Source organism: Trachemys scripta, chromosome 2 (genome assembly GCF_013100865.1).
Source record: "Trachemys scripta elegans isolate TJP31775 chromosome 2, CAS_Tse_1.0, whole genome shotgun sequence".
NCBI classification, from domain to species: domain Eukaryota; kingdom Metazoa; phylum Chordata; order Testudines; family Emydidae; genus Trachemys; species Trachemys scripta.
Genome location: NC_048299.1, coordinates 111,441,580 through 111,456,095, shown reverse-complemented (window position 1 = coordinate 111,456,095; position 14,516 = coordinate 111,441,580). Strand labels below are relative to the sequence as shown.

Sequence of the window (14,516 nt, the reverse complement as noted above, 5' to 3'; positions counted from 1 at the left end):
CAAAAGGCTGGGGCTCTCCATGGACCAGGGGTTCTGTCCATTTGCTGGATCAGGAAGAAGGCCCTGAGCCAGTTTACAACCAGACTATCCAAAAATCCTTTCTTTGTCTTTCTTGGTTCATGAAGAATCCAGTTTGAACTCGTATATACGCCCCTCTCCAGGAGGTGGCTTCAAAGGCTGATAACAAAGGAAGTACATTAGCATCTTCCTCACAGGTGCCGACTTTCCAAAGTGCCAGGGAGTGCTTGACCCCTGGCTCTGCCCCAAAGACCCACCTCCGCCCCTCCTCTTCCCACCCCCGCTCCACCCTCACCCCGCCTTTTCCTGCCCAGTTCCGCCCCCTCCCCCAAGCACGCTGCATCCTCACTCCTCTCTCTGTCCCCCCCAGCACCTCCTGCAAGCCGTGAAACAGCTGATCGCAGCAGGCAGGAGGCGTGGGGAGAGAGGGGGAGGCGCTGATCCACGGGGCCCACCGATGGGTGGGAGGCGCTGGGGGGAGAGGGGAAGCTGATAGGGGAGCTGCCAATGGGTGCTCAGCACCCACCATTTTTTCCCCGTGGGTGCTCCAGCCATGGAGCACTCATGGAGTCAGCGCCTATGTTCCTCCTTCTACTAGAGAGTACATATACTTTGACAATAACACATACAGAATTGCATTTTTAATACAATGGACCTACAAAGGTATTAGCCCTAATTCAGTAAGGTTTAACCTAATTCAGTAAAGTTTATCTTAATTCCGTAAGGTTTTTCCAGGATATTACAAGACATTGTCAGTCTGTCAAAGTAGCATGTTATACTCATTACATATTTCACCAGGTTCAAAGAAGAGAACCCTTCCTCAGGGTTATCTCATTCCTGGGAGTTTAATGGAATACATTTTATGACATGAACAGTAATATATAAAGTTACACGTATAACCAGAAAAATGGGAATAGAGAGTATCACATATGTGCAGAAAAATGAATGGCAGTATTTTAAAAAAATGGGAAGTCTCATTTTTTCACCTTTGTGGAAATCAGAAGCAGCTAAATGATTTTACACAAACCTTCCAAACTAAAGTCTCCTTTGGTCAGAGACCAAGCATGAAAATGTTATCCCTAAGGGTGAATTGTTCAGAAAGTTCCAGTGTGTAAGAACAGGGACTTATCATTCATACAGTTTTGCATCCCTCCCTGTAGCCAGAGCCTTGTGTGTTACATGATGCCAGAGCCACAGAATCCACCCTTTACCATGGAATTCTTGATTAGAATTCATTATTTAAATGTTGTAAAATTTCTTTTTCTTTTTTTAAATTATGAGACATATTCCCTGGTATGCTCCAGCAGTTTGTGCCACTTCCATTATGTAAAGCAGCTGTAAACTGGGTACAACCTGCCAGTTAAACCAGATGTATGGCTGCTTTGAATTGCAGGGGGGCGCATAGTTGCAAAGTACCAATAAAGCTGGCCCTATATTTTTAAGAGCCGGCTATTGGTGAAACTAAGGCGTTGTCTACACTAGCACTTTTTGTCGGCAAAACTTTTGTCAGTCAGGGGTGTGAAAAAAACATAAGTTTCACCAACAAAAGCGCTGGTGTGGACAGCGCTACGTGGGCAGGGGATGCTCTCCTGCAGAAACAAGCTGCTAATAGTGCAGGTTGAAAAATGGTACGAACATTTGCTGAAAAAAGTTAGTGGAAGAAAGTATAGGGGAGGGGGAGGATTCTTTTTAAATGAGGAAGTGGTATTTTCCCTACAATTTAAAAACAGACAGTTTTGCAAAATTTCGTAATTGTTGAAAATTTTCATTTTGGGAAAAAAGTGGTGAAAATGAAGTTTCCACACAAAAAATCACTGATATTGAAATCCCATGTTTCAATTCAAAACTTTTCATTGAAAAAATGCTAATTGTGTCTAGCTGTTAATGTGCTTGTCCCTTAATACCAAACTGCTTCCCACACCTTGGGCCAGATGCTTCCACCGTTACTCACACTGAACAGTGTCACAGTTTCAGAGTTTAACTGCATCTTTGACACGCACATATACTCTTATTCGACGGCTCCCACATAAGGTTTCAGGCTCTCAGCCGTCATATCTCATGGGTGGAGACCTGCTTGTCTCTCACTCTGGATGAGGGGTTTAGGCTCATGGTCTTCTGCACTTCAGTGTGATTTCCCCAGCAGGTCTGACAGGAGTCCAGCACCTGTGGTTAACCTTTCTCCAGGGGCTACAACTGTGTATACCAGTGACCAACCAGCCTGCACAAAACAAAATACATTTATTGTTAGGGTAAAAGCATTACAGGGAAAACATATCAAAACAATAGAAGTTCCTATATGCAGGCTAACAGCTTACCAGAGGTCACCCATCAGTCTTATGGACCCTAGTAAGCCAAAGCCCTAGTAAGCTTGCCCCACCCCTCCCCTGGACAGATGATCGTGTCGGTTTGCTGAATGAAAATAAGGCTCTGTGTTAGTTCAAACTCAGCCTTTTTATACCCAAAGCCCTTTCTTTGTTTGGGTCTCTGGGAAACCTAGTTTGAACCAGTGTATGCAAACACCCCAGGGGATGGTGTTTCTTTGGAGTTGTTTACAATCCCCAGGGTGATCACCCCATAGTGTTTTCTAGTTCCTGGAGGAGCTGTGGTAACTCTCCCCCATGAAGCAGAACACAATCAGACATAAATATTTCATAAATTTAATACGTTGGTCCCCAAAGATGCTGCAAAATCTGTCACAAGTAGGACCTTACTTCTTGAGTAGACCCACTGATTTTAGTGGATCTACTCGAGGGGTACTTGGTCTGAATAAGGATAGTAAAACTTGGCCTCTTCTGTCCCCTTGCCGGCTGCCAAAACCTCCAGCTTCCCCTCTGATAGCTTCTGCCCTGCAGTTATGCATTGTCAATACAAATATCTGTGGCATATGAAAAACGTAGAGGCAGAGTAAACAAAAAAAGTGTGCAATACTAACATAAACAACACAAAAGAGACTATGGCAATTGTATTATCTTTTGCTTATTTAATTAAAAAAAATCTCCTCATTTGAATATTTCTGGAGTTGGCACCAAATTTCCCATCTGGTGCACAGGCATGCCACAAAAACTACAGAGCTATACAGCACAATATTGGTCCAACTTTCTGCAGAGTACGTGGGTCTTGCCTACAGTATTCACTGCTGGGCAAATTCCAGAAGTTTAGTCTCAAGTCACCCTTTCACCCTTTAGGAAAGAAAAATACACACATTTGTGAGAAACAAATGGCACATAACATGTATTGGGATAAATTTAACTGTGATATAAACAGTGGCATCTGCTACTCATAAGATGCAAATTGGTCTGACCACAGATGTAAGTGGTCAAGTACTGCTGAATTTGGTATTCCCCGGGTACAGAAAATGAGTGTGACTAATAGCATGGGGATGAATAACCTAGATCAGCGGTTCCCAAACTTTTTTCTGCCAAGGATCCCTTTGGCATCTGACTAAATATCCCAGACCCCTTTCATTGTTTATACATAAGTTTCATGTCATTATTACTCTATTAGTTCAGTTAGTTATGTCACCTCCAAAAATGCGCACACACACAGTTTAGTTCAGTGGTCTCAGGATTCCGGGGGCTTAGTTCCCAGCTTCGCTGTAGCGTCCTGAAACCCTACAAACGTATCTTTATCTGAATTTCTGTTTCCCCTAAATGGGGGTATTACTTGTGAGTGTTGTGAATCTTGACATCTGTGGCAGAAGAAGTACTATTAAACCCTCACAGGGAGCGTGTATTTCTGAATGGGTAAGTACTGGCATGACCAGAACGCCCCTACCAGCATGATCTCTCATGCACAGTGTCTGAGAAAAACGGTGTCTTCCATGGAGGACAAGTGCCAGAATGCTGTTCCGGCAGGTTCTGGCCCTGTCCCAAGGAACAGACCCCCGCATAACCCATAGCGGACCACCCAGAGGTCTGGGGACCCCACTGTGTGGGAACCACTGAGCTAGATTGATAGACCTTCCATCCTGCAGGTGCACAAGGATGAGATGTAACAGGAAAAGACGCAAACAGGCATAAGTTTATAAGATAAAGCAGACGATCAATCAATGCTAAATTGTTGCAAGTTGCACTGGTTTGTCATTTATCTGCTTTTCCTGACCAAATTATACCACCATTGATGTCACTCCTGAATCTGCCCAGATTTGTGCCCACTCACTTCCGACTACACTTGACCCATGATGACGTTTACTTGTTTTTATCCCATCCACACTTATCTTCAAGTTTAAATATATTGCAGTGCATACTTTTTCCCCTCCAGTTAGTGATCTAGAAAAAAGTTGTATGTATTTTAATATTCTGCTTTAGGAGAGAAAAAGCCAGCTCCGTTTGTCTTGATATGCAAGCCTTAGAGCAGAGGAGAAAAAGCATACGAGATACAGAGGATACAGTCACTCACCACACACTGCAGCAGTACCTCTACAAACCCAGACAAGAGGTGAGAGCACAGTTGCAGCGATTACCATGTTTTCATTTGACAGCCAGAAGAAACAAAATGCAGAAAATTATTGGGAAACTCAAAATAAAAGGACTAATCTGCAAAATCAATCATTAACTGAAGATGGGCTCTGATCCTGCATACCCTTAATCGTGTGAGCAGTCCGTATAATATAAGTAGTCCCATTGATTTCAGTGGCACTACTCATGTGAAAGAAAATTGCAGAATTGGTCCCCAGATGTGTTCTGCTAGTTGGTTGTTGCTGGTCTGAAAGCTAACTGGCTGGGTGAGGGTGAAATGAAGCATGTGAACGTTAGGAAGACTGAGCTGTTTAATCCAGACCTATTCTAGCCAGTGTGACTAATCTGAATGACTTTCAATCAATATTTTTCAAATTACCATACCTGTAGGTAAGAAGGAAATAATTAACTACCTGGAATCCTATTAGTGTGTTGACTTGTAATTAATTGTTTTTTTGTAATCGATTGGTTTTGGCAGTTGCTTTGGTGCTGGGTCCCAGTCTGCATTTCTATATAAATAAATGTTCTCTTATCTTCCTGGCTACAGCACATACATCTGTACAGTCGGCACGAGATCATTCAGAATGAAGACGAAAAACAAGACAAGGAGATTTTCCACCGGACAATGAGGAAGCGCTTAGAGTCTTTCAAGAGTACCAAACTAGGAATAAACCAGCCCAAAAAGCTCAACAAAAACCACAAGAGAGACCGGGGCCAAAAAAGGGTACGGGGCGTGCGCTTAGGGCCATTTACCCAGACAAAAGGCCCGGTACTCTAGAGGATCCATTCCTGAGGAAGCATAGGGTAGTTTCGGCTCCCAGCATCAATCTCTTCCCTGTGGAAGCTCCTCAGAGGGAGTATTGGCGATCAAGACCCAAGCCAGGGGAGAGATCAAAATGTGGGATGAGTCGAGGGGCAGCATTGGAGGTGGCATTATATCCTCACCAATCTTGTGGAACGTACCCACCATTTCCCTCTGCACTGTGGGATCCTTCCTTTGGATGTGAGGGGATTCCAGGTCCAACAACCACAGTGCCAGAAGGGATGGCTCGTGTCTGCATAGGCACTGACCCAGGGCACCCACGGGGAAAAATTAATGGGTTTCTATGAAAAACATCCTTAGCCTATTACTTCTGTGCAAATTTCCTTGCTATGTTGTAGCAGTAAGGAATAGAGCATCACATGTTGGCACTGTAAGGCAGCCTGGACTATGAGCTACATTTTCAAAAGTGCTCACAATTAGTGGGTGCTCTGCACCCACCGGCAGCCAAGCTCCCCTTTCCCCCTGCCTCAGCCCTGCCTCTTCCCCTCCTCCTCCCCCGAGTGCGCCGCATTCCCGCTCCTCTGCCTGCCTCCCAGCGTTTCCCACCTGCCTCCCAGCGTTTCCCACCTAGCACGCTCTGGGAATGGGGGGGCGAGGGGGAGGAGCGGGAGCATGGTGCACTGAGGGGAGGAGGCAGGGAAGAGGCAGGGCTGGGGCGGGGATTTGGGGAAGGAGTTGGAATATTGTCAGGGAGGGGGCGGAGTTGGGGCGGGGACCTTGGGGAAGGGGTTGGAATGGGGGCTGGGAAGGGGTGGGAAGGGGCAGGGCCTCATGGAAGGGGTAGAGGGGGGGCGGGGCGGGGGACGCGGCGGGGAGTCGAGCACCCAGGGGAAAGAGGGGAAGTTGGCGCCTATGTCTCCATGGAGTTGCATGGAGCTCAGGGGAGCTGATAGTTTGAGGAGATGAAACTCCAGCTTCTCCTGCATGGAGGAAGGAGGGACAAATCCAACCTGCCCAATTGCAAAAGGAGTAGGAAACTCGGCCACATACCACTAATAGAGTTGTGTGTCTGCACTAACATCAATGGGAGTTCTATGCAAAGACAAAATAAAGGCTTAAAATATCTAGGCGTGATCACCACTGCGTTATTCCAGTGTTATGCTGGTGAACTCCATTTGATTGGCAGAAAGCTGGGGAATCAGGCTCTCTGTATCTACAATGTGTACTGCATAGCTATCACTGTCTGAGGTAACTTGAAATGTTTTACTTTTTCAGAGAAATAGTAATGCCATACCAAATGGAAAAATACCTTCGGAAAATCCAGTGCAAGATTTTACTTTGAAGGAAAAAGGTAATTTCACTGTCAAACAACAGTAGTTAACCAATTGTTTTAATCAGCTTGTATTTTGTTGGAGGAAGAGTGTTCTTGTGAAATTTCATGGCAGGAAAAAAAACTAAGCTGACATTAACAAATGTACTACTACCCATGTCACATTTCCCCCTCTCCGTGCTGAAAACAGATGTGTTTGGAAGGAAGTAATGAACATTTAAAAAATAACTATATTTTCATAGGCAACTTGGTGACAAGCTGAAATTTAACATACTTTATAACTAACTAACATTAACAAAACCAATGTTTAATCTTGAAATCCTAAAAATAATTGGAGGCCACCATAAAGAAGGCCACAACATAGATAAAATCTCAGCTTCTGACTCATGACATGCCACAGCTAACTATGATAATGGCTTTCTTTGTGATCCCACGGGTATGTACATGCGCCCATCATGACTTGCCCAGGCATCTTGTAAATATCGGTACTTTCTCTGAAAGCAGAGCAAGCAGGCTGGAACAGGAGGACAGCATAACATGTACATGAATGGAAAGACAGTATAGCCAAATATTGTGCTGACTTTTACCCTAATGCAACCCCAGTGACTCCAGCACAGAATTTGGCTTAGCAAATCTAGCTTTGGGCCTACTAGCCTTGGGAGTGTCCCTAACAAAAGAAGGAAAGAAAAAACCCTACACTTCTAATTTTGCATTTAAAGAAAAAGATCCTTGGATCTGAGTTTCAGGTGTCTCTTTGCAGGTGCTGTTGCACTTGCTGGAGTCAATCACAATAAGTTGTGTCTGATACCACCTGCCATGGCAAGTTATTATAAGGCATTGAGTTAAATTCTCCCCTCAGTTACCCATGCAACCCCACTGATTTTAAAGAGGGCTGGGAAGTAGGGGGAGGAGGGGCAGTGTCAGACTTTTCCCCATAGCTTTCAGAAAGGAATAGCGTGGGTGTGGGAGGTAGAAACTCTGAGCTCAGGTATTTGCTCTCTATCAGTTTATTAGCATTTATTTTTATTGCCAGCAGCAATATACTGGCTGAATAATAATTATACTTCTATAGCTTCTTTGATCTTAAAGTGTTTCCCAAACATTAACTAATTAGGCCTTCCATCACTCATGTGTTAAGGGATTTTCTATAGAGGGGTTGATAAGGGATTTAATGTACAGGGATCATTTCACCGGCCACTGATATGGAGCTGCCTGTGGGGGGAAACACAGCAGGTGTTTAACCACACACAGCAGCACTACATGGTGGTTTGCGTTGAGAGGTGGGAAAGAACATCATAGCCACTACAGGGGGGAGCGCAGATTGGCAGGAATTAATTAACCAAGTTTGAAATGATCCAGGACACCGATGTTAACCTCTTTATGAAAATGCAATCGGATCTTTAATTACCACAAGTTGTCAGGACCTCAATTTTGTATCCCATTTGAAAGAGAGCACCTCTAGCAGCACAGTGACCCCTGTCACTATGCTCAGGCTTTCTTTCAGCACTGGGTAAGCAGGAAAAGTGCCACCTTCCGAATCAGCACTTGCTGTAGTTTGTAAGCTTTTCCTGCAGCTCTCCTATCCAAGTACTCATCTAGCCCAATCCCCTTTAGTTTGGAAAAACTCACATAATTACAGCACAAGATGCTGATGCAGGAGTGAACCAGGAATCAAATATTAGCGACCTGATAAACTGTTAAATTAGATGTGTACAGAATTTAGTTATAAAGATACGATTGTTTTCAAAAGGTACATTTACCCAGATTTACATTAAAGATTTACTATATAAATCTTTGATAGCTACACTAGCATCAAGAAGCTACCAAATAACACTTTGGGTCAAATCTTTTAGGAATTTCTAGCGCACACTGATTTTTTAATATTTTCTTCCAGATGTGGAATTTTCTGATCCAGAAGAAAATTATGAATCTCTGCATATGGACAAAGGAGTTGACTTTTTAGCGAATGTCACCAAGCAGAATTGCATAGATGCTACCTCTGGTAAGAAAATAGATCATAAATGCAGCATTTTCTTCAATTGCAAAGCAGTTTATTAGATTTTTTTGTTAATAACTTTCTACTGATGATATTGACAAAGGTTATGGTCATGACTGCATACCCTGGCTGTGAAATGACTAATCACTTCTAGACACAGAAAAAATTATTCTAGAGTTGTCCTGATTTTCAGTCAGCCAATATTCAGCCATTTTGAATTGATTTCTGCTTTGTCAGGAATATATACGTCAACTTGACTCAAATATGTTTTCTTCGTTTCCTCTTGATGTGGAATGTCTCTCCCCAAAATTACGGTGTCCTGGGGCCCAGAACAGGCAATAGTTAGTCCTGGACCAGTGTAAATTTAAGTTCTAATATCATTCTAGTGACTCTGCAGAGCTAGAAGCAGGGTCTTTCCATCACTAAAAATTCCCAGCTTTCCAGTGGGCCACACAGCTCTTGCTTCCAGCCCTGGAAAGTTCAAAGGCATCAGATTTTAAAACCATGACATGTTTATGTCTAGAAGAAGCTATTTTAGGTAACGTTTAAGGTTTTAAAATGCGTTAATTTTCCCTCTCTCTAGTCCCAGTCCAGTAGGACTCACAACATAGTACCGTATATACTCGATCATAAGCCGGTTTGTTTATAAGCCAACCCCCCCAAGATGGATAAGTAAAAATGGAAAATTTTTATAACCCGTTCATAAGCCGACCCTATAATTCAGGGGTCAGCAAACTTTGGCTCCCGGGCCATCAGGATAAGCCGCTGGCAGGCCGAAATGGTTTGTTTACCTCGAGCGTCCGCAGGCACGGAGGTAAACCTAAGTAAACAAAGTGTCCTGGTGCACCAGCTGCTTACCCTGACGGGCCGGGACAGCAACTGGTGGGGAAATGTTTTGGGAGAGGAGAAGCTGGGGGTCAGGGGAGTAACCCCTGTGACCACCCCCCACATGACTCCACCCCTAGCCTGGAACACCCACACTCTCCCCATCCCATCCCTTCCCACCTTAGCTGGGGAGGGCCAGGGGAGGATGTCTCTGACCTGGCTGGAGTTGCTCCGGCAGGCTGGGCAGCGCGGCCGCAGCATGTTCCAGCGGGCTGGGCTGGGCCAGGCAGCACGGCCACAGCCTGCTCTGGGGGGCGGGGCCAAGCGGCACGGCTGCAGCCTGCCAGCCCTTGAGCTGCAGCTGCTTTGGAGGCTGGCAGGAGAGCAGCATGGCCAGAAACAGAGAGACTCTGGCCCCGCCTCTTCCCTTCTGTCTCTACTGGCTGTGCTGCCTCTCCTTGCTCCCTCTGTTGGGGGAGGGGCTGTGTCCCACCCCTCCCTCTCTATACCCGTTCATAAGCCGAACCCCTTCTCTGGTGCTTCCCTTTTTTACTAAAAAAATTCGGCTTATGAGCGAGTATATACGGTAATTTGTTTTCTGTAACACGTGGCAGGTGCAAGCTATGTGAAGGTGTGATGTAGTATAATGCTTCTATTGGATTCATTTGAATATAACCAAACTCATGCTGATAGAACTGTTCTAATACACCACACCCCGATGGATACTGTGTTAGGGTGCATATGAAGTGGCTAATAATGCTCCAGAAAAGAATGAGGTTTCAAACTGGATCTAGATTGTGATTTTTAAAATATTATTTTATGGTTCACCGCGTGCAGATTTGATATTTGTTTTAAAAGGGCTTCGTTACCTGTTTCCACACATACAAAAAAGGTACTTTTGACTGTTTTGGCCTGTTTCTCCTCTTGCACACATTTTACACGACTGTAAATCCACTGACTTCAGTGCAATTATTGATTTGCAGTGTTGTCAGAGGAACAACCTCTGACCCCCATCCTGTTATATACTCTTACTATCTGGGTTTACACTATAAGTTGTCGGAGACTGGGGAGCCAAATTCACCAGTATCCGCTGACTGCTTTGTGCTCTGTAGTGATGCCAAAAAGCCATAAACCTGTCTTAATGGGCTAGTTAATCCAGGCTTGAATCTCCTTTGCATTACTGGGGTGATGCAAAACAGCTGGTCAGTCTAGCCCTGGTATCAATCTTTCAAATATGTTTCATTTTTAAACTGATACATTTAAAAAAAACTAGAACTGAGCACATTTGGTATGATTGATTTAAATCAAATCAGTTCGTTTGGATAAACTGTGCATTTAGGTTTTTCTGTCAGCAGAGCCTTCAGCCATAACTGCCAATTATAGGTTTTTTGTTGGTTTGTTTGATTTCTTTTTTAATCAGATGAGACTTTTAAAATAGCAAAATGACCAGCAGTAACCCGGCATGTGAGCAGAAAGCTGAAAAATGATATTTGTTTATGTTTTATTTCATTATGGCCATATTCCTGGGCTAAACATCCTATTTGCTGCCAGTTATTTTATTTTCCAACTGAATTTATCACTCATAAACTTTTGTAGGAATTGATAACCCAGCATTTTCAGCTGATGATGATCAAAGTATCTACATGAAGTTCCCGCCATGGTTATCTAATGAAGATTCTGTAGTACCATCACAAAGGGCCCGAGTACAGTTACCGTATTCTCCAGACAACTTCAGACGGCTCACCCCGTTTCGCCTCAGCAATAAGTCTGTAGATTCCTTTTTGCTAGCAGATGGGCCAGAGGAGCGACCCAGAGCTTTCCTCCCAGAAACAACACATATGTAATATTTTAAAATTGACCTTCATTTTTATTTTTAATCAATCTCTCTGTCTGCTCTGGCCTCCTGACAGCTTTCCTTATCTCTTTTTGTCTTTTTCAAGTATCTTTCTCTTCCCTGATTTTTCTGCATCTGAACATCTGCTATTCGGCTCCAGTTTGAAACTGGTATTTTTAATGAAAGTTGCTTATCTTTAAATATTTAGGGCCAGACCCCTTGCTGGTGTAAATCATCACAGCTGTCTGGTCTACACCAGACCTTTGTTTGGATTTCAACATTTCTTGTGCTATTGTAAAACCAAAAACATTTCACACACTTGTAGGTTATGTACTATTTGTTTTTCCTGGTTTTACTCTGTTGTATAGCTTAATCAAACTATTTATATTGTGGGACCAATTCTGCCCTCTGCTACAGGGATGAAACTCCCGCTGAAGTCACTTCACATGAGACTGAATTCAGATTTAACCTAATATCTCCTAAAGTGATAAACTGTTGTCCCCAGTAACTTCAAGCAGGCGTCGTCTTTGTTATGTGTTTGTACAGTGCCTAGCCTAATGAGGATGGAGCATTTAGCCACAACTAATAAATAATACTAATAGCCACAGGAATATATTACTTAAGATAAAGTTTAAAAATCAGGTACAGCTTGCTATAAACATTGCATCTACTTTGTATAGGTGGAGATGACTACATAAGGGCAACACCTTGGGGAAGTTAGACCCCAGATTTTTATTAGAGCACCGACATTCATTTCACCATAAGAATGGCCATATTGGGTCGTATCAATGGTCCACCTTGCCCAATATCCTCTCTTCGGACAGTGGCCAATGCCAAGTGTTTCAGAGGGAATGAACAGAACAGGCAATTATTGACTTATCCATCCCCTATTGTCCACTCCCAGCTTCTGGCAGTCAGAGCATGGGGTTGGAAACTCAGAGCATGGGGTTGCATCCCTAACCATCTTAGGTAATAGCCAGTGATGGACCAATCCTCCATGAACTTACTTAATTATTTTTTGAACCCAGTTATAGTTTTGGCTTTCACAACATCCCCTGGCAATGAGTTCCACAGGTTGACTGTGAATTGTGTGAAGAATACATCCTTTTGGTTCTGAGTTGAATTTTAAGTTGGGTATTTATGGAAAGCTTTACCTTATTTTTAAACTTTAAGTAATATTTTAATGTAGTTGCTCAATACAGTAAGTTGTCACCTCTATAGGTTATCAGTTCAAATCTGAATTCAGTCACATATGAAATGAATATTTTAGTCTCACTTTAGTCCCCCAACAGAAAATCAGCCCACAGTTTGAGATATTTCTATAACTGGCACAGACATTGCTGTAAATGAGATGGCTCAGGTCACGATTCAGTCATTATAACACAAAACCTAGGGCAATGCAGAGATTTAGCAACAAAGCACAATAAACAAGTGCATGATCTATGGTGGAATAATTAACTACAAAGACAATGCCTAGTGTCATCTCTGCACCAGCAATTGAATTATTTAGATAACTTGAGGGTGCTTCCAGTTGAGAAGGAGAGAACCATATTTGAATAAAGTGCTGAGGGTTTATTCAGCTCAGGGTATGGCTGTTTCAAATGAGCAGGAAACACCCTCCTATTAATATTGTCCTGAAAAATGTATGTACATATTTAGAGCCTGACTGACGTGCGTTTACGCTAGCTTCATACCTTTTGAAGTGATTGTTAGCCACCTGAGTTCAAAGGAAACACAGAACGTAAATTTTCCTAGGCTCTGAGCAGTGCAGAAACCTGACCGCAATGGGGTTTCGTAGTCACATGAAATGGAATAAAAAGAGAAAGTTATATTTCCCTTTTATCAGGGCTCATATCTTATGAGGAGCTGTGACGCCTTTAGCTAGTTCCAGGTAGAGAAGTATGATGTGTCATTTTCACCAGTGGAGTGGAGTTGAGCTGTCTTTTGGTCTTAGATTGTGTTTAGTCAATTTGCAATTATAAATCTTCTTATTTAAAAAAATAGCCATTTGGAATTACTGCTAGATGAATGAAATAGTACTTGAACTACAGTGTGGATTAAACATATAATAAATGCTATCCCAGAATTTAAACATATCTCTGACACTAACATCACTTGTTCACATTGAAAGTATCTGAAACTTTCTTTTTCACTGGAAATATTTACTATATTGCACAATATTGACTTCTGTTTCTTATGACTTGCTAAACTTCTATTAACCTTTGTCCTTTATTCCATTCTATTGCCTTGATTGTTACTGCGTTTATTCTATATATAGAATAATACAATGGTACATAACAGCTTCCTGTGCAGATAAATTTGTGGGGTATATTTACAGTCACTGCGCTTTGACTGTGGTTTCCCTCAAGGTTAAAATTGGGAGCGAGTTTGCTGGATAAAAGTAACTTGTCATACGGGTTAAAACAAGTTTAAAAAAGAGTAAGGTCCAAGCAGCCTCAGCTTTATTGTAAAGACCTTGCAATGATCCCTTTAAATGCATCTTATACTGTAAAACATTCCAATGTAAAAGTAGCATTGGAACCCAAATTCTTTAGAATCCCTTAGCTAACCCTTACAATTCAATACTCCAAGGCAAAATTGCTTATACAAATAAATACATTTAAATGGCCACAGGATGGCACTGTCTCCTAAGAATTTGGAACAGGCTGATGTACTTGACAAACACTGGGCTAAATTTGTTCTTGACTTCCACCCTGGGCAATTCCATTAGCTTCACTAGGGTTGTAGAGGGTGGGAATTAGGGCAGAGTTTAACCCACTGGCTCTGAGAACAGATTTACCTTCCTAAAGATACATGACCTTCAGCAGAATAGCAACCACAAAGGGATTGATCTGAAACCAAAATTTCAAATGAAAATCAAGCTTGTACAAGAAATCAATGTTTACATACTTCTGTGTTTAATTTTACCAATGTAGGTGACACGAGCCATAGTGCTGCAGTGACAGGATACGCTTTCTCAAATGAGAAACTGCTGCCTTGGAAAACTGACCAAGCAAAACAAAATGCTTCTGTTTCAGAGAAACCCCTCCACTTCATTCCATCTGGCCTTCAAAGGCCCTGGGCACAAAGCTGTTCTTCACTGGAAAACCGAGGAAACACAACTCTTTCTACTATCTCAGAGCACATGACTTCTTATGACCCAAACCTAACAGAAGTCTATTGGAAAGCAGTCTCAGATACGAATAACAAACCACCTGTCAATTCAGGATATTGTTCTGAAACTAGTTATGAGCCAGTGAATTCACAACAAGACAATTCTGTAGATATGCAAG

General features: G+C 42.7%; 1 protein-coding gene across 1 annotated transcript in view; it reads left to right on the top strand.

The window, feature by feature from the left end:
• Positions 1 to 11,233, top strand: part of SLC9A3 (solute carrier family 9 member A3) — a 67,346-nt gene extending 56,113 nt beyond the window's left edge. The window contains exons 12-16 of the mRNA XM_034759391.1: positions 4,326 to 4,455; positions 5,023 to 5,199; positions 6,514 to 6,589; positions 8,463 to 8,570; positions 10,986 to 11,233. Coding sequence (XP_034615282.1) covers positions 4,326 to 4,455; positions 5,023 to 5,199; positions 6,514 to 6,589; positions 8,463 to 8,570; positions 10,986 to 11,233 — 739 coding nt within the window. The remainder of the gene's footprint in view (positions 1 to 4,325; positions 4,456 to 5,022; positions 5,200 to 6,513; positions 6,590 to 8,462; positions 8,571 to 10,985) is intronic.
• Positions 11,234 to 14,516: the final 3,283 nt, after the last annotated feature.